The sequence below is a fragment of the Acartia tonsa genome, chromosome 1 (assembly GCF_053477335.1).
Source record: "Acartia tonsa isolate MP-2025a chromosome 1, ASM5347733v1, whole genome shotgun sequence".
NCBI lineage: Eukaryota > Metazoa > Arthropoda > Copepoda > Calanoida > Acartiidae > Acartia > Acartia tonsa.
Genome location: NC_137260.1, coordinates 53,656,445 through 53,681,359, shown reverse-complemented (window position 1 = coordinate 53,681,359; position 24,915 = coordinate 53,656,445). Strand labels below are relative to the sequence as shown.

Below are 24,915 nucleotides of genomic sequence, written 5' to 3'. Positions count from 1 at the left end.
GTAGCTGTTCTATATTTTATATTTCGCAAGAAATTAAGCACCACCTTTATATTTTTCATTAGCAGAGTTTAAAACTTTTAAAAAAGAAGAGAAATAGTCTGCAAATTTTCAAAATTCTATTCCTTTATTCTTGAGTTTTAGCATCAAGTATCTTCGCGCATTTTTCGGCTAAGCAACCAAAAATTAATAAGCACCGCCGCGCAAATCCTCGGGGGAAGTGGGAAATGGGCGGCACGCAGGTTAAGTGCTCGCGCAACAACCGCGCGATACTCATCAAAATCTCATGTCTGTCTCAACATTTTACGAGATTTCTGGATTGATTCGCGGTGTTCATTTGTTCCTACGGAAATTTCTATTCAAGTTATTTGTTTATGTAGTAATAATTTTCGTCGTATTTTGACAGTAGTGTTTCTCCTATTTTCTAGCTCCTGCGGGGGACTCGAACCCTATTAGGCCAATTTCCTAACCCTGCGGGGCAATCATTAATATTTTAGATATCTTTCATTTCGTAACAGATAACCATAGTGTTTTTAATTAAATTATTAATTCAATTTTTGCATCAGCGTTTGCACACCAAATTTTGCCTATCTTTATCTCGCGCAAGTGTTTTATTTATGTTTGTGTGTATATGTGTGTCTGTGTGTGAGTGTGCGTGATGGTTGTTGTTGGTGTCGTAAAGATTTAGTCTAATGTGCACATCTTCACCATGCACAAGGTAAACTCATTATTTTGTGCATTAGTATGTGTCGTGGATACTATTGTTCTTGTTATAAAGTACATACAATTATTATTGTTATAGCAAAGTACGAAAAAGGGTAAACGATTACATTTATATTTTAAATAATTGATACAAATAAAACAATATTGTAGATATACATACCTAAGACGTCCAAGAGTGGGGGTAAAGGGTTGTTTACCCCCCTCAAACTTTGAAATCCCTCATTTAACCCTCTAATATTTTTAAAAATATATTAGATTACCCACCTCAGACCCTTCATTTTACCCAACTTCAAAATAAAAAGCTTTTACGTCACTTATTCCTATATTCATTTCTTTATGTAAGATCACATAAATTTGAAATATAATATTGTATTGCAAATTGAAATATTAAACTATAGTTAAAAGTTAAGTTCAGTAAGAGTCCATTTCGCGAAAGACTTTGGGGGTCGCCAGATTTTTCTTCAGATCAACCGGACCTAAACAAGCACAATCAAAATAACAGTGTAATTATGTCGACTTTTTTTTAAAACTAAGACAAGAATAGTTATTTATCGTATCGTATTATAGACTGTTTTCCACGGATATTAAATTGGCTGACAAATTTGATATTAATTTAATGATATCTGCTTTAACATTCGTTAAAAATTTTCTGTAATATGGTTTTATACTTGATTTTTCAGTATGGCTAAGAACCAATTCTTATCCAGCGAATATTAATCGGTTTCGAAGCCACATACTGGAATAGATATCTATATTCTTTTCTATTTATCGTGACATAAAAGATCATTTTTAAGGGAAAATGTAATCCTATTGTAACAAGGATGACAACATCCATAAAAGCGAAGCTCTGAAACGATATGACAGACGAACATTAACTTTTGTTGAGTGTCAGAACTGAATATACAAAATATGAAAATATAAGGTTTGACAAAATTATACGTAAATTTGTTGCAAAACTTCTTAAATACAGAATTCTGTTTAAGGACATACTGACATTTTAATACTTGATTATAGAGATGCTTAGCTCATAATATTGTACCTTGTTGTAATAGGAATCAGTAATCAAAAAATCAGACTAATCGGATGATTTTATCATATAAAAAATTGTTATTAAAAAAGTAAAAAAATCAACATGTTTAAAATGGACATACGGACATTCTGGTAACGATTATAGAGTTGCTACGCTTTCTAAATCGTACCTAACTACTACAGGAATCACCATGCAAAGTTTGAAATCGATAGGACAATTCTAACATGCCTAAATTAACGAATAAAAGCTAACTATCTCGGACGGACGGACGTACGGACGGACCGACCCTAATTATAGAAAAGCTTCGCTTTTAAAAAGTGGTAAGGTTTTTTTTGTCTGAAGCCTAAGATTTCAATAACGATAGAACTGATTGATTGAGTTCTCCATTAAGAGAAGCTTTGCATAGGCATCAGAATTGTTTAATTTAGATTTAAGTAAAACTGAGATCATTTTATGCTGTCTGTTTGTCCTTCCTTATCCTGCTAAGGGCGCAACCGCTAGTTTTTTAAATAGTAGAACCAAAAGCATTGAAAAACGAAATTAGTAATTTAGATTTTAAGCAACGATAATACCGACTTGTTCAAACCTCTGGATTTTAAACTATCAAGAATTTAAATTATTTCTTTGTGTTATATGTCTCTTTTAGAACTTTTAAATTGTTACCTTTAACAATTACAATTTTTAATAACTTTCTACATAAAGTGTTTAAAATTCTAAGTTTAGGAACTCGTGAAATTAATTTTGGAGAAGTATCTTTTAGATAAATTAACTATTATAAAGAATATATTACTTTTTCCTTATACTAGCAGCTGTGCCCCCAGAATACAGGGGCTCTGTGTTAGAAAGGGTAGGAAAGGGCAGAATAATAGCCTAAAACGATCCCAAGACATACATTTGAAAATAAAATAGCATAAAACCGGGACCAAATTGAAGCTTCCCTCAAATGGAGAACTCGATAGGTTAAGTAGTTATAAAAATCTTAAGCTAAAAACAAAAAACTTACTACTTTATATAAGGATTGATAGATTTTATTTCCATATCATTACAGTTTTTATTTCTTTTCCTTTTGTTGCAACTTTTAACAACAACATAAAGATTGGTGACTAGAAGTTTTTTTAATAAAATATAAAAATAATAACAAAAACAATTATTGCCATAAGTATCGCAGCTATAACAACTTTAATATAAAATAACTATTCAAATACAATTGTACAAATGCTTTGCCTCATTAATCAATTCTATACGTACAACTTATTTTTTTTAGATACACTTAATTTTGGCATAGGAACCCAGGGATCTAAAGGGATAAGACAATGGCCAATAAATTGATGTACATCCCCAACGATGATACACAAAGTTACCCCTTCTGTAGATTACAATTATTGGGTAATAGGTTTGAACACCCAACTTAAATAAACCTACAAAATTAAAAGAATCTTCGCTACACACAAAAACTAAATGCAATATGTGCAGCACTATATTTTATTTTCATGTCTTTATTGCATTGTTTTGTCACTGCGTTTTTTATGTTCTTTGGGTATTTTTTGGTTTTGAGGCTCAAATTTTCACACTATCACTATCTATTGTTTCATCAAATCATAAAAAAATATATATTTCAAGTCAGTTACTGTCAGGGAGGGAGGGGACATTGGAGTTCTCGCTTTTGATAGCATAATAACTTTGGGGCCGTTTTTTTATCTTGATTTGTTTGTTTAAACCAGCAGTGCCCATAATTTTCCACTTTAATTTTGATGCACAGAAGTGGTAGTTTTGTTTATCCTAATTAGAAGTGTACAACAATTTATCATCCATTTTCCTAAGATACCTGATTGCATTAGAACAAGGACAATTCTTTATGTAGGTTTCTTATAATAATCAAATAATTATATTTTATATGTCTCACATACTAATCTACCTAGATTAACAAACCAAAATTTACACAAATATTCAAAATATTTTTTACACAAAAAATACAATTTGTTTCCATGTTTGATTAGAAGACCTTTCGGCAAGTTGTGACCTTTCATGAAAACTTAATTCATTGGTTAGCTATCATTTCCGCAAAGATACCTGCGTACAATTTGAAATAGTTTATTTATACTCTTTGGCTATAGTAAAAGTTGTCATGAATGAAATATTATAAAGTTTTGAATGCTATATTACCTATATTAAATGTATAGGTATGGATGTACATCCAAGACAAAAGTTGTCACGAATGAAATATTATTGCTTAAAATAAATGTATAGATATAGATGTATAACCCAGACAACTACCTAGTCCAAGTGATGGGGACCTTTTTCGTCTGTTACCAAATTGCTTTTTGCTCTTGTGTAGTGACTTGTCTGTGTTAATATTTAAGTGGTTATTGGCTGAAATTCAAAAACCCCATTGAAAGTCGTCATAGGGTCCCCCACCTTATGGGTAGAGAGTAACATATATAGGTTAAATAATCAGGTTTTTAAAGCTTTAGACCAAATGAAAACAAGTTATTTAGCGGAAGTGATTGACCACCAAATTCATTATCGATGCTTCGGGGTTTTTACTAATATTTTCCCAAACTGTAATTAAACAAATATTATGTAGTTCTATGTAATCAAGGAATTATTTCAAGCAATTATGTTTTATAGAAACAAGGACATTTATGTCCACATCATTAGCGGAACAATAACACAATACATTGGGGAGATAAATAAAGTTTTAGCAGGTTTTGTTAATAAATCACGGTTTACCACTTTTTGATTGAATCTGCTAGAAAATATGAAAGATAAAGTCAATTTTACTAATGGATCGATCAGAAAAACAATAGATTTATTATCGTTGATGGTCAATCAGAAACAATAATCCGACCAATTTAAAAAAGGAATTTCTAGCAAACGGAGATTTGAGATTTTGATTTAGTAAACTTGTGTCATAAATGAAAAAAGTGGTCAACGTATCGTACTATAATGTAAACAACCTCTAATAAATAACGTGGTCATGTTCCTACACTATTCTTACTATGAATTCTATTAAGTGATTAATAATCTAGACTTTCTATATTTAATGTTGAAACATACATGTTAATAAGTACCTTTTTAGCGATGATTCTTTATAAGTCTAGCTGTGTGTATGTATATATATAATTGTTTTAAAGGTCATTATTATATCACCATTAAAAATTTACTATGCTTTTTTATGTCATAAAAACACATTTAATGTTATTTCTCGTATTCATTCGAATCCGGTGGATAAAAACCGGTTCTCATCCATACGAAAAAACTATTTCTAGCATCGTATTATATCCAGCTTTCTACGAATATAAAAATGTACAATCATAAGATTAAAACCAGTTCTTTTAGCCGGTGCCTTTGGCACCTCGGGGCTAAAAAAATTGGTTTTAATCTCATAATTGTACTTTCTATATCCGCGGAAAGCCGTTTATAATACGATGCGAGAAATAACTATTAAAGAATTAGACAGAATTAGACAGAATAAGACGTCTAAATTAAATTTTAGATCCTTAACTACTTTTTATTAAGGATATACATTAAACATTAAATATGGGATGATTAATTTAAACCTTTTGATATAAAAAAAAACTATTTTTAAAAAATTTTAAGTTTACAAAACTCCCATTTTGACTGAAGTATTGGAATTAAGTTGTTAAATAACTTGAATTTATTTATCTTATATTTACAAGATATAAACTTAATTATTTCTTGGAAAATGATATAATGTCTAAAATGACAAATGATTTTATCCCAGTAGAGTTTTTTAAGTTGTCATTTTTAACATGAATTAATATAGATCAAAGTACAGGTAGCTAATTCTGTACTTTACTTCATTTAAATCATCTAGAAAAGACATATAACAAGATGACAACCTCCGTAAAAAATCACGTGTGGACAAACGGACAAATTTGAGTTATGTAGCAGATTTACAGTGGTCATAAAAAAGAAACAAAGAATTCTATAATAATTTTTTTTTAATGCGTGTATATTTATGTCTTTTGATGTATTACCGACAGACCTACAGACTAAGTAAGTCAAATACTGGATGCACTTTAGTTTATTAACAGCCTAGAAAATGACAATTTTCCCCATTGACAAAGGGAATTATAGAGTAACTTCAATAAAAAGAATGTAATATTTTCTCTTAATATCTAAAATTATATTTCTTTGTATAGTGCCGGATCTTTTAAAATAAGAATATATTTTTCAGCAGAAATCATTATTATTTTATTTACTAAGTATATTTGCGATAACTTATATTTAATGAAATCTTCCAATTTTTAACATGTACAAAACGGCCTGCTTAATTGCTTCAAGATCCATGTCAGATCTATATAGGAAATAAATGTCTATAAACGAGCTCAAGTTTTCCAAGGAATATTTGTTTAAAACTCATAGTGCTCCAATAATCCATAATAAACTCTCATTGCCCAGAACGATAAGACCCATTATTTTACTTTATTAAAAATAAATTTCTTTTTTTAATTTCATGTTGCTATTTACCTTATATTGATGTATTTAATTTCTAATAATAAAAAAGAAAATTTTAATTTATAATATAATAAATTTAAGAAAACTCTGTTTTAAAAGAATTCGATTGTGGCGACATTTTGTGCGTTCAAATATTAAACTAAAATTGTAATCATCATTATTAACCCTTTGGTGATGGTAATGTAAAGAAAAAAATATAATTTAAAAAATCTTTTTAAAATCATTTAAATTATTAAATATTTACTTTCTTTTAGATAGTAATGCCGGGTGAGTAAAATAGATTTATTGAGAAATAGATAGATATACATATAGAAAACTAGCCAATAGGGAGATAGTTATATCGAGCCAAATCTAGTATATCAATATTATTGTGTTTTCTCCTGTACTATATAATTATAAAAAACAATTAAAAGGAAATTAGTTGAAGCCATAATAGTGACTTGGATCTTTTTGTAGAGAATAAAAAAGATTTTTAAAGGTATTTTAATTCTTTTATCGTCTATCATTTAAAGAACTAGTCGAGAATTAGATGAAAAATACAGGAAAATGCACTAAAATTAACCAAAAAAGTTTACAAGCATTCCTTCTTGGGTATATGAAGAAGACGAAGAAAGTCCCTCAATGACGTCATAAAAACGAGGGATGAGGAGAGGAGGAGTGGGAAAGAAATGTATGATCCCTCGTTTTTATGACGTAACATGCTGATTTTTTGAGGGACTTTCTTCGTCTTGTATATGAAATCTTATTTCAAAATAGGTACTTTATTGGTGATATTTATTCCTATTACAGGATACCTTTTTTGAGATATGTATACCTATTACAAAATAGAAGATATTTATTTCTATTTCAAAAAAGACACTTCTTTTTGGGTGATAGTTATACCTATAAGAGAATAGGCAAGCATTTGGGAAAAAAGTACAATTGCATTTTAATGGGAAATGTTCCATATTCAATATTAGGTCAAATAATAACATTGTTTGAATTGCAATTTCGCTTTTAAAATTTTTTTTGGGTAAAACAAAAAAAAACATCCCTAAATTTTACAACAAAAAAAAGAGAAATAATATGAATTATAAATAACTTAACTTTAAACTTTTTAACCGAAACGTCCAAAAGAATTATTTTACAATGTACTTTAACATTTAAGGATTAAAGAATTTTTTATTTTCTCTGCACTTTGGTCGATTAAATAATTGTTTAGGTAGAAACTATTTTCAGTGAACAGATTTTCAAATTCTTTTGTATTAAGTGTCAAGAAATTGTTCACCTTTCATTGTTAAAAATAATTTCCAATATTTTTCAGTCGGTTTCTAAAAGTCTAGTACATTTAGATTTTATAGTGTTGAGTATCAAAATTGATAAAAAAAAACATAAATAATATAAATAAAAAAAAAACAGATAGCAGAAATTTAATGACAGTAACATAGGGATGTAATAACATCCGCTTAAGTATTAAATTTACAAATCTCCATTCTCTTTAATTATTATTGAAATAAAAACGGCTCGTCTTTTTTATTTTGTTTTTTACTACCGGCTACTCCACAAGAGGCCTTTAGGGGCACTTGAGGGGGAGATGGAGGGGCTTAAGTTGACCCTCACCAATTCTTAAGAAAAAGGAAAAAGGTAAAAAATGCGTAGAGGGGATTTTTATTTGGAGAGTGGTATTACCCTCCCCCAAATAGTTATGAAGGGCTACATTTTAAAGGACACACACACAGCCTCATAGACGACATCCTATTACTTTTCATAAAAAGATTGTAAATATATTAATGCGAATATGAAACAATATTCATGTGTGTAAGTAATTGCACACACCAATTTTAAGTGACAAGTATCTAACTGTTAGATACAGGACTGGAAATAATGTTTCTAAAAAACCATTTTACTGACAGACAAACAAATCAATGAAAGAATAGCTTCGCTACAAAAAAAATAATGCAAATTCAAAGGAAACTAATTTTTGACTGACCAAAATAAGGCTCGAAATATTTTTTCCCATATGTATTATCCCATCTTTGAGGTTGTTCAACCTGTGTAAAAAAGGGTGCAGCCCCTAAGTCCCTCCTAGGAATATGGGGATATTGCAACTGTAAAAAAAAACATAGTATCATAGTGTAGCATTTTTGTTAGATAGCTTCTTTAAAATAAGCAATTACAATTTTTAAATGTCCGTCAATAAACAAGGAAGTTGCATTCAATTTTTACAAACTAACATACATGGTCGGACATACAGACTTAATTACAGAGAGCTTAAGGACAGACATAATTATGGATGGCCAAACTACCTAACGTACCAAATGGGATGCCATATTTCTTTTTAAATATTATGAATCATATTTTCTAAATTTTGACTGGCAGAAAAGTTACTTTCCTTTTAATCCCCAATCCTTTATGTTTTGTATACTTATTTTTTTTACAAACATGCTAAAAACTTTAAATGTATTTTTAATGACCCCTATTTTACCATTTGTTTATGAGGAAAAAAAAATGTTCATTGGCCAGGGGGGGGGATAAAGGGATGATTCCCCCCCCCCCTACCAAAAAAAGCTTAGATGTTTTTGCCTACATAATATAAAGATTACCCCCCTGCAAATGAATTTGGGGGTACCAAAATTTTTCATTTTTGATTTAACCCACCCCCTCAAAAATAAATTAAATAAATAACAAAGCTTGGACGTCCTTGATTGTATATCGGGACGAGTGTGTTTAAAAGCATCAAAGCTTTGCAAAAATTCTTCTAATTTTAATATTCTAATTATATATATTTTAATAATCAAACCAGCATTATAAACATATCTTTTTTTAGAATAGAATCGCTGCTAAAAAATTGAATTTACGTCAAGAAAATTGTGTTTATATTATTAAGACTTTAAAATGAGATAATTAATTTCAAGATTCGTTATTTTCAATAATCAGATTAATTCTGGATAAAATGTACTAAATAAAAAGGTTATTATCTTTTTATTAGGGAAGCTACTCTATAGTTGTGAATATTCGTTTGTCCGTCCGTCAGTCCGCCCGCAAGAAATCTCACAGGAGAAACTTGTTTTTTCTATTTAAGATGGCCGGCTAAAATTTCTTGTCAACATTAGGGAACATATTTAAGTATAGAACGTCCATGGCGGTTGGACTGCTTTTAAGCAGCTTTTATCTTTTGCAACTGATTTTCACATATCTTTCGTGTTTATGGTCCGATTTTCAAAATATTCGTAGAAAAAATTATCAAAATTTTATTTAACTTTTCAAATAGTAGTTTATAGTGTGATTTAATAATATGCATATTTATCATTTTTTATAAATGCTATGTGGTCGACAAAATGCCAACAGTGAGATCTACGGACGAACATAAGGACACATTCTAGTTGCAGAGTAGCCCCGTTTATAAAATTAAGGAAAATTGAATCTAATAAAGTAATAAATTTATATAAAAGCTAGGGCTATTCTTGGAAAAATTAAGAGTGCATGCCATAACTTCTTGGTTCAATTGATGCCACCATTGCATTCCAGAATGCATTTACAAAGAAAATCTTTTTTTAACTTAGGGCTTATCTGTTTGTCAGCAACGGTTGGCTAAATGACAATAAAGTTTAGGAATTTGAAATTTAATTAAGTAAAACCTTCTATTAAGATTTGCTATTATTTTTTTACCATTGCATTGGGAGGACAAACTACAACCCTTCATTCTCCAAATATTTTACCAGCCATCAAAGGCAGAATTGGTTGAAGATCAATTTATTGTTCGTTGTCCTATCCCCGTAATAGAGCATAATTATTACACATTACAATACCAATTTACCTTGTCAAGCTATTGAAAAGCCAGAATTTTTCAAAATCATTTAAGCGTTTTAATGGATAATGCCATCCTTGTTTTTTAAAAAAGAAAACAAGCTTGTCCAATTTTTAATACTCCTTTTTCAATGGCATAATGAAATGATAATTATCGGTATTAAACACTTTAATATTGCAACGAAATTGCAATTTTAAAATGTTTCTTTTTACATTCTCAACATTGCAAAGTATGCCAATTAATTTTTTTACTTTAGCAAATTCTTTGAAAACGCCAAACACCTGAAAAATGGAAAAGCTTAAATTAACCAAAGTATTTCAATTGGAGGGAAAAGTCACTTTGTTTTCAAAAATAAAATGCATAGCTTAATATTTTAAATTTACTTTAAATCATGAAATAAACAAATTTATCTACCATTGACCTATCTATCCCTGTAGCTAGGAAATTGTCTGTATTTTTACCATACTTGTTGAAATTATAGCATACCATAAATGGCAAAGAACAAGGATGACAACACACACAAAAGAACAATAAGATTGTTTGATATCAGAGATCCAAAGGGATAAGACAATGGCCAATAAATTGCCGTTTAATGTCATAAATTTCCCCCTTTGTAGATTACAACTAGTGGTTAAAACGTTAGGACACTCAACATAATGAACCAACCAATCAAAATAAAAAATAAAATATTTCAGTTTTGAAATGAATGCACTTAATGACAAGGATTTTAGAGTTGCTACGCTTATTCCTTAATTGTTTAAGAATGAGTATATTACAATATGCCATCCGTTGCATACTGACGCACGAACGGATGGGTGTACCCTATATATAAGAAAGCTTCGATTCGTAACAACATAGATATTAGGAGGAAAAGGCAATTTTTTCCAAATTATCAAAACTAAACAACTCAATTTTGAGATATCGTGATTCACAAGAAAAAAGGGATTCGGGGATAGGCAAACAGGAATGGTTCTTAATAGCATCGTATTATTGACAGCTTTCCGCGGATATGAAAATGAAAGATTAAAACCAGCTTTGTTAGCTACGTGGGGCCGAAGGCTCGGGGTAACAAAATTGGTTTAATTTTAAGATATTTATTTTAATTTTTGTGGAACATTGTCTATGATTTTTCAGTATAAATCGATTCCGAAGCCCTTATGTTTCAAAATCTAACCTAATGTATATTTAATGCACCATCAACAAGTTTATAGAGTCTAAACATTTTGGTACAAAATAATTAATCTTCAATTAACCTGCCCTCAAATCCTTGTAGAACATAAAAAGATTAAATGTTTATAAAATGGAAAATAGCTTTGTTATTTTTAACATTTTTTACTATATAAGAGAATCCTTCATAATTTTACTAAAAGTGACCAGCAGTCACAGAACCACCCCCCACCCCCCATCAACCCTTATTAAAAGCGAAGCTTTTCTATAATTAGGGTCGGTCCGTCCGTAGTCCGTCCGTCCGTCCGTACGTCCGTAACGGATAGCTTTTTTCGTTAATTTAGGCATGTTAAGATTGTCCTATCGATTTCAAATTTTGCATGGTGATTCCTTTAATAGTTAGGTACGATTTAGAAAGCGTAGCAACTCTATAATCATTACCAAAATGTCCGTACGTCCGTTTTAAACATGTTGATTTTTTTACTTTTTTAACAACAAATTTTTTATGTGATCAAATCATCCGATTGATCTGATTTTTGGTATATTGATTCCTGGGAGAACAAAGTATAATGTTATAAGCGAAGCAACTCTATAATCAAGTCCTAAAAATGTAGGTATGTCCATAAACATTTTCCTGTATAAAGCATTTTTTTTTAACAAATTAACTTATAATTTTGCTTCGACTCTTATATATTTATATTCTGATTATTTAGTTCTGACAATATATAAGTGTTAATGTCCGTTTGACCTACCGTTTCAGTGCTTCGCTTTTAGGGATGATGTCATCCTTGTTTTTAAAATAGAGGAAGGGAAAGTTTTTTTATATGCCTATATCTTCGGTGCTCTAACTCTTCGTTTCTACCCTTTAACATAATATAACCTAACACCCCTCCCCTCTCACAATTGGCTGATTTCAATTTGTTATAGGGAGATTTATATGCTCGAATAGAATCGCACATGACGTTATGACATCGTTAGTTTTTCGATAAAACATTAAAATTATACTTCAAATCGATAGAACCACTAAATTCAAAGGGGTAGTTTCACGAAATGCATTTGAACTTAATTTAGTGAACCGCATATTTTATCCTGGTTAAATGGTTAAACTACATTTAAGACTTGAAAATTGTCTTTTTGTGATATATGCAATTTAAAAAGACGATTTTCAAGTCTTGATATTTTAAAAACTAAGTGGTAGAAAATTGAAATTCTTTTAAATATATGCCATATAAATGTAGTTTAACCATTTAACCAGGATAAAATATGCGGTTAACTAAATTAAGTTCAAATGCATTTCGTGAAACTACCCCTTTAATTTATAAATGTTTTTATCATTATATTTTATTTTCTTATTTCTCAACAATGCAAAACTATTTTATTGGGCTCTGGACGTTGATAATTGATCATTTTAATCACAAATCATGACTTTAGATAATGTTTCTTGCAGTAGCAAATCTTCTCTACAAGCTTAACATGTTTGTAGATTATAGGCAGTTATTGCATTTTTGACTTCTTGTATGTTGAAGATTTTTTTAATCGAAGCTCTTTATAGTGCCTATAAAAATGACGTCATATTAGAATGATGTACTATTCTAATATTCATTTTTTAAGGCACTATAAATAGCTTCGATTAAAAAAAGCCTTCAACATACAAGAAGTCAAAAAACGCATTAGTGGTCTAACAGCTACAAACATATTAGCTAATTATTGACAATAACTGCTATGAATTGTCCTTCCTTCTTGATTATATTTTTAAAAATGTGTCGGTGTTACCTATATACATAATTGTCCTTGTTTTTAAGTGTAATGGTTGATCATGATAGAGCAATTTGTCCAGAAATTTGTTCCATTGTTTTTCTTTTCATAATTATCTTTTATTACTTAATCAATCCAAATAAAAGAATTTCTACATAAAGATTAATGTTTGACTTTAGATGTTTAAGGAATTTATCCCGAACCAATTTTAAAAAACCTAAATTCACCCCCGGACCAATATTAAAGATTTATGAAAAGAACAACCTTTTTGTTCAATCATGTTATAGAAACTTTTTCCTCAGAAGAAATCAACGCACTTACTCATTGAATTGTAATGTAACTGGCATTTTATTAAAATATGTAGTAACTAGCGGCCACGCCCCCTAGAGGCCTCTAGTGGCACTTTAAATGCTTGGTTTCAAAAAACTAAACCTTGCAATGTTTCGAAGGAGTTTCTATCAATATTCTACGATACTTTGCAATGTTACGTAGGAGTCTCTATAGTCCCCCAAAATAGTTAAAAACCTCCCGGAAACTATGAGAAGGTACCCTGTTAAGAAGAACCCGATCGGTTCAGCGGTTAGCGAGATCCTTCAGTATAAACACACAAACACACAGACATCCTGTTACTTTAGTGTAAGGATTTACTCCTTTACATAGGTGTACTTACATACCATGTAGGTATGCCTTTCTTTGCACAGTTTAATATTTTTGAAAAATATCAAAATTTAATCTCTAACAAGTGTTGGGGAGGATTTTTTTCAGGCTCTATTTCTATTAGTCTGGTAGACGTATCATGCCCTTAAAAAGTTATTAACCTTCTCTGAACGTATAAGAAGCTTCACTGTAAAGGATAACTAACCATATTTGTCGCGATATTCTTCGCTACACACAAACACATCCTATTACTGTAATTATAATGATAATTAGGGAAAAGAAGGTTGCGGGTATAATCTGTAAAAGTGTGTGTTTTAAGGCTTAAAAATAGTAGTAGAACGATAATATTTACTAAATATGTGTATTTCTTTTTGAAAAGAACTATATAGACACAATTTTTTTTTTAAGTTAACATAAATTTTTATCGTTCTACTATTGTTTTTAACTTGAAATACACAACCTTTACGGATTTTACCCGCAACCTACTTTTCCCTTTTTTCTACCGCCCCACTATTATTTAATTACCCTGTGGTTGTATCTTATATAGATGAGCCGGATATTTGCTTTTTCCATATTTAATTGCATGACTTGTCAGATGGGTACGGTGACATGGACAAACAATCTTACATTTTAATCGATTCGACATTCTTGGTTAGGACTTTATTGATAATATCTGCCGCAATAAAAAAAAAGGGGTTAATTAGAATATGATTAAAGTCCCTCCACAGATTATGACGTCATACGATAGAATAACTAATGAGAGACCAGCATAAATTTTACCAATGGTCTATTACAGTGTATACTGGCCTCTCATTGGCCATTCTATCATATGACGTCATAACAAACGAAATCAAAAGTGCATCAAAATTTTAAATGTACGCAAACATTAAAAAGTTTAAAGCCATTAATATCTCAAATATTTGTGTCTATTCCTGTAATTTTTCATTGCACTTTCTTATATAACAAACAGGCAACAATTTTAGGGGTTTCAGCCGCATCCGTTTAAATTTAATATGAATTATGTGTTGTTTGGGATAGTATGAAAATCTTATGGCGTATTCAGTTAATATTAAGTTGAACGTCAAAATTCAAAGTGCAAAGAATTTTGAACAAATAGAGTCATTGGAAATTAATTTTGGTGTATGTTTGAGTGAGTGTCTGTCTGTTCATTTTAGTTTGCATGCACATGGGTGTGTTTTATGACGTCTTCATGAATGAGTCGCAGCAAACATAATTACATAGTAGCTGCGCTACTAAAACATAATTGCGTTTAACGAACCCTGGAAAAAATATATTCCCATGATGGCTCAGTTAAATCTGACTCACTCAGGATGTTATTTCAATTTAAGAAAATGATTTTTAAAATAAATTTTAAGGATAACGAATCATAAGAAAAATTATTTCTTTCTTCGGCTTTTAACTCTAACAGGCGTAGATTGTTTTTTGTTATAGTTTTGGGGAGATACGGAAAGTGATAAACGTACTGACAAAAAATTAGTTTAGTTTTTTTGCCATTTTGGGCAAATATTACGTTTATAAGATCATACAAAACAAACAACTTTCAACAGTTAGGGAGTTGAATCCATTTTTATAGAAGCAGAAATATAATCTATGATTATGGTTTCGACCCTCTAAAACTGTAATCTACCTTTCCACTTTCCCCTCTCTTAGTGAAGATATCTTCAACGCCGATACGATTTTTGAAATGTAAGATTCTACTTTCCCCTCTCTTGGTGAAGATATCTTTAACGCCGATACGATTTTTGAAATGTAAGATTCCACTTTCCCCTCTCTTGGTGAAGATATCTTCAACACCGATACGATTTTTGAAATTTAAGATTCCACTTTTGCCTCTCTTGGTGAAGATATCTTTAACAAGAGAGACAAAAGTGGAATCTTATATTTCAAAAATCGTATCGGCGTTGAAGATATCTTTACCAAGAGAGGGGAAAGTGGAAGGGTAGATTACAGTTTTAGAGGGTCCAAACCATAATCATAGATTATATTTCTGCTTCTATAAAAATGGATTCAACTCCCTAACTGTTCAAATTAACCGATTTTTAAAGAAGCTCTGAGAAAAAATTATTTCGCAATCATTATGAATTAGAGTTTTTAATGAATTTTTGACCAGCCCAACCCAAATATCTCTTAATACATCTTTTTGTCTGTCTGACTGTCATGAATTAAGTTATATTTCATTTCCATAATGACGTATTACTTTTTGGCAATAGATAATATAATTCTACCCACAGTACCAAACCACTGTTTTAATGGTCAATTTAAAGGCCTTTCACAGAAAACAAGGACCGTCATGTTCATATATTGCGCTAATAAAATTAACATAGTATTAATATAGAAAAAAAATTTATGGCAAATTCAGTAAATGTTATATTGATATGGAAGCAGCAAATAGTGCCTAATAAAAAAAGACGTTATACAATACAATTGACCAATGATTTTACCATTTGTCAATTACAATGCATACTGGCCTATCATTGGTCATTTGTATTGTATCACGTCAATTAAGCACTTTTTGCTGCTTTATTTCTGACAGAAACCTATAATCCAAATTTATGATGAACGGTTGGACGGACAGACAAACCCTAATTATAGTTGCTATGTCGCTGCATCGAAAAGAAAAATGGCCCATCAAATTTGTATTGAAGTGATTGGGCATAATTTATTAGGGGGTATTATTTGTCTGTTCAAAGATATCAGTTTCAATATCTTTATTATGTAGCAGAAGCAATCAAAATGAATATACTCTTAATTTTTGTCAGGATTTTATTGCTAAGCCGCTATGTAATTCATGCTAATGTTGTACACTAGTAGTTAGGTGTAAAAGGACAAAATTAATAGTTAAATAAAAAAAATCACTGTCTAAAATATTATGATAAAAATAAACAGTTGCATACCAAAATAGGAAAAAATACCTTTTTTGTCGCAATAATCTTTATAAAAAAAATTCCACTTTTCTGGGCGAAAATTGCTTAATTTGAAAGGAAAACAAAACGGTTATCTAAATAAACTCACGCTTTTGGAATTTTATTGGTCCCGGATTTATTTGAACTTATAAATCTTTTAGAAATAAAGGTGTGTTTTACCCTTTAGGGCATGCACAGATAAAGCAGTGAGGTATATTTGTTTCAAGTTGTTTTATAGAGAGCGAATCTTCACTTTTATATGCTTATGGCCATTACTTTTTTAGTTTTTTTTTTTAAAGACGATGCAATTTATTTCAGTCTTGATTAAAAACTTATTTATGACAATTCAGTTATACGTTGATTTTATAGTAGTCCATTTACTTTTAGCTTTTTAAAAAATCAGCCAACATTCAACAAGCAGTCCTGACGCACGTTAGCTACTTTTATGGATAAGGCAATTTAAGCAGTCTTCCCCCTGAAAGCCCATGCTTACAATTCATATGGGATGATTGAAATAGAATCATTAAATGATATTTCGCTTTACAATACTAAAATCTCTCGTGTTGGCCCAACTGTGAGTGTTAACACCATTCTTCAATTGACTTGGCCCGCGGCAGCTAAACAAAACCCAAATACAATAAAATATGTCAAGAAATATAACCACAAGAAAACTGAGTGGGTAAAATCCCTCAAAGTGACAAGTGGACCACGTAACCCCCCCCCCCTGATTACGTTTTTAAAACCGTGCTTTTAGCAACTGCGGGGTTCTACTAACCAATATCTTTAAAAATGAGCATAATTTTTTCATAGTTTTTTTTGGTCCACTTTCGGTTGAAGTGAAATTGCCAAGTGAGTGAGGGCGCGAGAAATAAATAAATTATTCTATAGCCACAAATAAGTCTGAGGAGTGAAGCTGCTCGTCTATGCTTTATTAATAGAGCTATGCATTTCTTTTATCATAACTAAACCGGTTTGAAAATAAAAATTATCTTATCTAAAGCTTCCTTACAGGAAAGGTTGAAAATTTATACCATAAAATAAGATTAATTTCTTGTGAAAGAAAATGATTTAATATGAGAATTAGGAGTAAAAATATTACGAATGACTATTTGACACCATCTACAAAAAATTAATGAGCGGATGTTTATTTTTATTTTACATATTTTATGCCCTGAAACTGATACATTATTGTTGATTTAATAGTACAAAATTAAAAATGTTTTAACAAACCTATTTCGAAGCATAAACTTTTATACAAATTGTTATGATAATATTTGTTTCATTTCAAGATATGTTTAAAAATTTTACAGTTTATTATAATAAAGAAAATCATTAAATATTTATTTAGTTTAAATTGCTGGCAACCTTGATTGAAATTCAATCAAAAAAAGAAGAAAAAAGTAAACTGTTTTGCAAAAAAAAGTTGTAAAAATGTAAAATGACTGAGCAATTTTTAAAAAAATGTTCTGATTACAATGACTTACTTATAATTTTCTTTTGTTTGTAAGTAATCTATTGAAAAGTGCATAAAAATATGAAAATTGAATTGTATTTACTATTTTTTTTAAAAAGAGTTTTAATGGCTCAATTGACATCATGGATAAAGGGATGGGACAATGGTGATTTAATTCATCTTCTTCTCAGTTTAATTGTAAATAGTACCTGACAAATAATATGGTCAACAAATAATTTTGCTATTGATTCTTCCCTCGCTTATAGGGGTTTAAACTGTGCAAAAAAAGAACCATTATATCCAGAACTAAAGCATCAACCAGCAAACATTATTCTAAATAAAAAAAGAACAGTTTACTTTAATACAGTAATAATATATAAAAAAAACTAATTACAGAAACGCTGCTATACTAAAACGTTGTTAAAATAGTTTTCCATGATAGTTCTAATCAAATGAATATCTTTTTATAAAAATAGATTATAATCCGATTAATGTATTCAAACTATTTCAAGATTTTTATTTTTATTAAAAATAAAACCATGAATAACATATTTTACTCTCTATACAGAATTTTTTTAAATCCTTGAATATTTAGTCATTCCTAAATTAGGACAGAAGTCACATTCCTAGGAAGGACATAAGTAGCCTTCCTTAAGTGAGAATTTCTTAGATGAAGGGCATAACATGCCTCCCTTAACAAAGATTTTGCAAGATTGGTCCATCACATAGCAAAATATTGGAAAACTTAGCTTTTCTGTCCTTTACATAGCTAATTCTTGCAAAACATAGCAAATTCTTGCAAAACATAGCAAACTCTTGGAAAACTTAGCTTTTCTGTCCTTCACATAGCAAATTCTTGCAAAACATAGCAAATTTTTAGAAAACTTAGCTTTTCTGTCCTTCACATAGCTAATTCTTGCAAAAAATAGCAAATTCTTGCAAAACATAGCAAATTCTTGCAAAACATAGCAAATTCTTGCAAAACATAGCAAATTCTTGGAAAACATAGCAAATTCTTGCAAAACATAGCAAATTCTTGGAAAACCTAGCTTTTCTGTCCTTCACATAGCTAATTCTTGCAAAACCTAGCAAATTCTTACAAAACATAGCAAATTCTTGCAAAACATAGCAAATTCTTACAAAACATAGCAAATTCTTGGAAAACTTAGCTTTTCTGTCCTTCACATAGCTAATTCTTGCAAATCATAGCAAATTCTTGCAAAACATAGCAAATTCTTACAAAACATAGCAAATTCTTGCAAAACATAGCACATTCTTGCAAAACATAGCAAATTCTTGCAAAAAATAGCAAATTCTTGCAAAACATAGCAAATTCTTGGAAAACATAGCAAATTCTTGGAAAACCTAGCTTTTCTGTCCTTCACATAGCTAATTCTTGCAAAACATAGCAAATTCTTACAAAACATAGCAAATTCTTGCAAAACATAGCAAATTCTTACAAAACATAGCAAATTCTTGCAAAACATAGCAAATTCTTACAAAACATAGCAAATTCTTGCAAAACAGAGCAAATTCTTGCAAAACATAGCAAATTCTTGCAAAACATAGCAAATTCTTGGAAAACCTAGCTTTTCTGTCCTTCACATAGCTAATTTTTTTTGCAAGATTGAGGACATAAGTAGCCTCCCTTCACCTCACAAAACCTAGCTTTTGGATCCTTCACATAGCAAAATCTTGCATAAAATTGGTTTTTGGTCCATCACATAGCAAAATATTGGAAAACTTAGCTTTTCTGTCCTTTACATAGCAAATTCTTGCAAAACATAGCAAATTCTTACAAAACATAGCAAATTCTTGCAAAACATAGCAAATTCTTACAAAACATAGCAAATTCTTGCAAGAAGGGTCCCAAACTCAAAAACGAATTTTCAGCGCAATCCGACCACCGGTTCTTGAGATACGGTGACCTGGTGTCCTTGGTACCAACGGTAAGATTTGGGAAATGGTTCGAATCCTTAGTAAAGTCCAAAAATTCTTTGACACTTAGAATATTTTTGACCTGGTGTCCTCTCAGTAGGTACGCTTGGGGTCACCTGGGTATTTTTCTTCAAAAATTTAACTAAGTGTCAAAATATTTTTGGACTTAGCCAAATTTACTAAGGATTCTAACCATTTCCCAAATCTTATTGTTAGTACCAAGGACACCAGGTCACCGTATCTCAAGAACCGGTGGTCGGATCGCGCTGAAAATTTGTTTTTGAGTTTGGGACCCTTATTGCAAGAATTTGCTATGTTTTGCAAGAATTGCTATGTTCTGCAAGAATTTGCTAGGTTTTGTAAGAATTTGCTATGTTTTGTAAGAATTTGCTATGTTTTGCAAGAATTAGCTATGTGAAGGACAGAAAAGCTAAGTTTTCCAAGAATTTGCTATGTTTTGCAAGAATTTGCTATGTGAAGGACAGAAAAGCTAAGTTTTCCAAGAATTTGCTATGTTTTGCAAGAATTTGCTATGTGAAGGACAGAAAAGCTAAGTTTTCCAAGAATTTGCTATGTTTTGCAAGAATTTGCTATGTTTTGCAAGAATTTGCTATGTTTTGTAAGAATTTGCTATGTTTTGTAAGAATTTGCTATGTTTTGTAAGAATTTGCTATATTTTGCAAGAATTTGCTATGTGAAGGACAGAAAAGCTGTGTTTTGTGAGGTTTTGCTATGTGAAGGACAGAAAAGCTAAGTTTTGCAAGATGAAGGACATAAGCAGCCTTCCTAATGTAAAAATTTGTCAGACAAAGGACATAAGTCACCTTCCTTAAGTTAGATAAGTAGCCTTCCTTAGATCAATTTCCAGTGACTTCTGTCCTAATTAGGAATGACTTTGTTTTCTTTCCATGATCCGGAAATAATTCTAACTATGTTTGATTGTCATTTAAAGTAATTTCCATCTTAAGTAGCAAAGCTACTCTACAATTCACTTTGTATGTCCCTCCGACGTAACGCTACGTGGTTGATAAGTAACGTCAGTCTGACATTAATGCTTCAAAAGACTAACTTTACTTTCTTAAGGTTTCGTATTTTTTTATTTATCGCATATGATATCTCTTTTTTTCCTTTTTATGTCAACTGAACACTTTCGTTTTTCATCTATTAGTTTTTTTATGCTTTGCTACTTATTGATGTTGTCATCCTTGTTTTTATTCATCTTTAAAAAATTGATATTTCTAGATTGTGAGATGGTCAAGATTGCTGCTCCTGATCAGCTTTCCTGGAGTTATCCATGGACAGGGACAGGATGGATTCGGGCAGGCAAGCAGAGGACATAGGTAATATTATATCCATGGACAGGGACAGGATGGATTCGGGCAGGCAAGCAGAGGACATAGGTAATATTATATCCATGGACAGGGACAGGAGGGATTCAGGCAGACAAGCAGAGGACATAGGTAATATTATATCCATGGACAGGGACAGGAGGGATTCAGGCAGGCAAGCAGAGGACATAGGTAATATTATATCCATGGACAGGGACAGGAGGGATTCAGGCAGAAAAGCAGAGGACATAGGTAATATTATATCCATGGACAGGGACAGGAGGGATTCGGGCAGGCAAGCAGAGGACATAGGTAATATTATATCCATGGACAGGGCCAGGAGGGATTCAGGCAGACAAGCAGAGGACATAGGTAATATTATATCCATGGACAGGGACAGGAGGGATTCGGGCAGGCAAGCAGAGGACATAGGTAATATTATATCCATGGACAGGGAAAAGAGGGATTCAGGCAGGCAAGCAGAGGACATAGGTAATATTATATCCATGGACAGGGACAGGAGGGATTCAGGCAGACAAGCAGAGGACATAGGTAATATTATATCCATGGACAGGGACAGGAGGGATTCTGGCAGGCAAGCAGAGGACATAGGTAATATTATATCCATGGACAGGGACAGGAGGGATTCTGGCAGGCAAGCAGAGGACATAGGTAATATTATATCCATGGACAGGGACAGGAGGGATTCGGGCAGGCAAGCAGAGGACATAGGTAATATTATATCCATGGACAGGGAAAAGAGGGATTCAGGCAGGCAAGCAGAGGACATAGGTAATATTATATCCATGGACAGGGACAGGAGGGATTCTGGCAGGCAAGCAGAGGGCATAGGTAATATTATATCCATGGACAGGGACAGGAGGGATTCGGGCAGGCAAGCAGAGGACATAGGTAATATTATATCCATGGACAGGGACAGGAGGGATTCAGGCAGACAAGCAGAGGACATAGGTAATATTATATCCATGGACAGGGACAGGAGGGATTCAGGCAGGCAAGCAGAGGACATAGGTAATATTATATCCATGGACAGGGACAGGAGGGATTCAGGCAGACAAGCAGAGGACATAGGTAATATTATATCCATGGACAGGGACAGGAGGGATTCGGGCAGGCAAGCAGAGGACATAGGTAATATTATATCCATGGACAGGGACAGGAGGGATTCAGGCAGGCAAGCAGAGGACATAGGTAATATTATATCCATGGACAGGGACAGGAGGGATTCAGGCAGACAAGCAGAGGACATAGGTAATATTATATCCATAGACACCAACAAGAGGGATTCAGGCAGGCAAGCAGAGGACATAGGTAATATTATATCCATGGACAGGGACAGGATGGATTCAGGCAGGCAAGCAGAGGACATAGGTAATATTATATCCATGGACAGGGACAGGAGGGATTCAGACAGACAAGCAGAGGACATAGGTAATATTATATCCATGGACAGGGACAGGAGGGATTCAGGCAGACAAGCAGAGGACATAGGTAATATTATATCCATAGACACCAACAAGAGGGATTCAGGCAGGCAAGCAGAGGACATAGGTAATATTATATCCATGGACAGGGACAGGATGGATTCAGGCAGGCAAGCAGAGGACATAGGTAATATTATATCCATGGACAGGGAAAAGAGGGATTCAGGCAGGCAAGCAGAGGACATAGGTAATATTATATCCATTGACAGGGACAGGAGGGATTCAGGCAGACAAGCAGAGGACATAGGTAATATTATATCCATAGACACCAACAAGAGGGATTCAGGCAGGCAAGCAGAGGACATAGGTAATATTATATCCATGGACAGGGACAGGATGGATTCAGGCAGGCAAGCAGAGGACATAGGTAATATTATATATTTTTGTACCGTGATTTATCATTTTTTGTCTAATGCAATGGATTTTTATAATTTCTTATGAACATTTACTTTATAACTCGCGCTTGTCTGTTCCTATATTAAAACTTTGAAGATTTTCTTGCATGTGTGGGAAATGTAATTGTTCTTGGTTTCTTATGACATTTGCCACTGAATTTCTACTACAAAAATCTCATTTGTTCGGCTTATTATTCTAATATAATTTCAAATATTTCTATGCTTCGATGATCATGGGGATTATCATTCTTGTTAAAATAACAAAAGAAACTTTTTATGAATGAATGTCTACTGAATTATTTATTAACACCTAATTCAAAAGCGGGGACCGTTTGTATAAAATGATTTATGAGCTTGAATTACCTAAATCTTGTCTGAACAAATTTGGGAGGTGATTCTTTGTTATTATGCATAGTGGCTTCGTCCCTATTCTATTAAATGATAAATCCATTTTTTTACTGGAGGAAATTTTATTCAAGGGGCGATTTCTATTAAGAGGGTGGTGGTACACTCCCCAAATATAGTTATAAACCTTCCTAGGATCTATAAGAAGCTACATTGAAAAGGAAAACCATATCAGTCCAGCGATTAGCGAGATCATTCGGTACAGACACACAAATAGATAAATAGCATGCTGTTACTTTTATATACTGAATAGCGGATTCGCCCCTAGCCTATAGGGGCTTTGTCCCAAGAGGTTTGATCATCCTATGTTCGTGTTATTTAGATTTTAAAAGAAAAATTTTAAAAAAATCTTTTTTTGGAGATGGGGATTTTTTTTGGGGGGGGGGTTTGGTTGGAAGGTTAGAACCTCCCTTTTTAAATTTTAGGTTGTTGGGGGTTGGGGGTGTCCCACTCCCCCCCCCCAAAAAAAAAAATTGCTTAAAACCATCACAGGACCAGTAGGTGTATTCCCTGAAGAGTAGATCCCAATCGGTTCAGTGGTTACTGAGATCTAAAACTTCAGACAGACATCGTACTACTTTGTATATTAGATTGATATTTTCAGATCCCTGGTAAATACATTTCCCTTCACTCTCACCGAGGAACTCGAGCCAAACTCTTTTGCCAGGTAAGTTTAGTTCAAACTGTTACAGCCAGGCGACCTGAATAATAATACATGAGATTATTGCTTTGTTAAAAATATTTCACCAGTTGGTCGATAATGCTCTGGACGAGCCTGATAACATCATATTGATGCGAGCCTCCCTCAAAGTGCTTAGTCGAACACACAATCTTATTTTGGAAAAAAGGGGGTTTAGATTTTCGTGTGTTCGAGTTCATTTAAGGTTAAGTTAGGTCCGGATACATTGAGTAAAGGATAGCCTCACATGGTTTGAAACAGGATCATTCATAAAGAAAAAAACTACCCACCCCCTTTTAACTTATTTTCGATTTATCTTAAAATAAAATGGATGTTGGATTATGTGCTCGCAGAGCACTTTGAGGGGAAACAACCCTACTTTCATTTTGTTATATACATTGTTTTGTTACCTTAATTAATCATCATTAAGGTCATTTTGAAATTTGTTTCCTTCTAAAGATATTGTTAATAAAAAAGCTGTTAAATTAATAAATGGTACCAATTTAGGAAAACTATCCGGACGTCAAAATAAAGAGAAATCCCAATATTAGCCTTAGATCCTCCTGTAGCTTTAGAATCTAAGCATTTTTCTATTTCAAAAATGAAAAAAAAGACTTTAGTATAAAAATAGTAGGATGAATTTACATGAATTTTGTGGTTTAAAAGTACATCATGACAATGCGTAATAAT

General features: G+C 32.0%; 1 protein-coding gene across 2 annotated transcripts in view; it reads left to right on the top strand.

Moving 5' to 3' along the window:
• The first annotated feature begins 620 nt into the window (after positions 1-620).
• The window catches only part of LOC145331599 (uncharacterized), a 68,943-nt gene continuing 44,648 nt past the window's right edge, over positions 621-24,915 (top strand). The window contains exons 1-3 of one of the 2 annotated variants that reach the window (XM_080176352.1): positions 621-715; positions 21,156-21,253; positions 24,151-24,213. In XM_080176352.1, the coding sequence (XP_080032478.1) occupies positions 707-715; positions 21,156-21,253; positions 24,151-24,213 (170 nt within the window). In that variant the 5' untranslated portion in view covers positions 621-706. Of the gene's footprint in view, positions 716-21,155; positions 21,254-22,942; positions 22,994-24,150; positions 24,214-24,915 lie in introns of those variants that run through there. The other variant, XM_080176363.1, reaches the window with a different exon arrangement.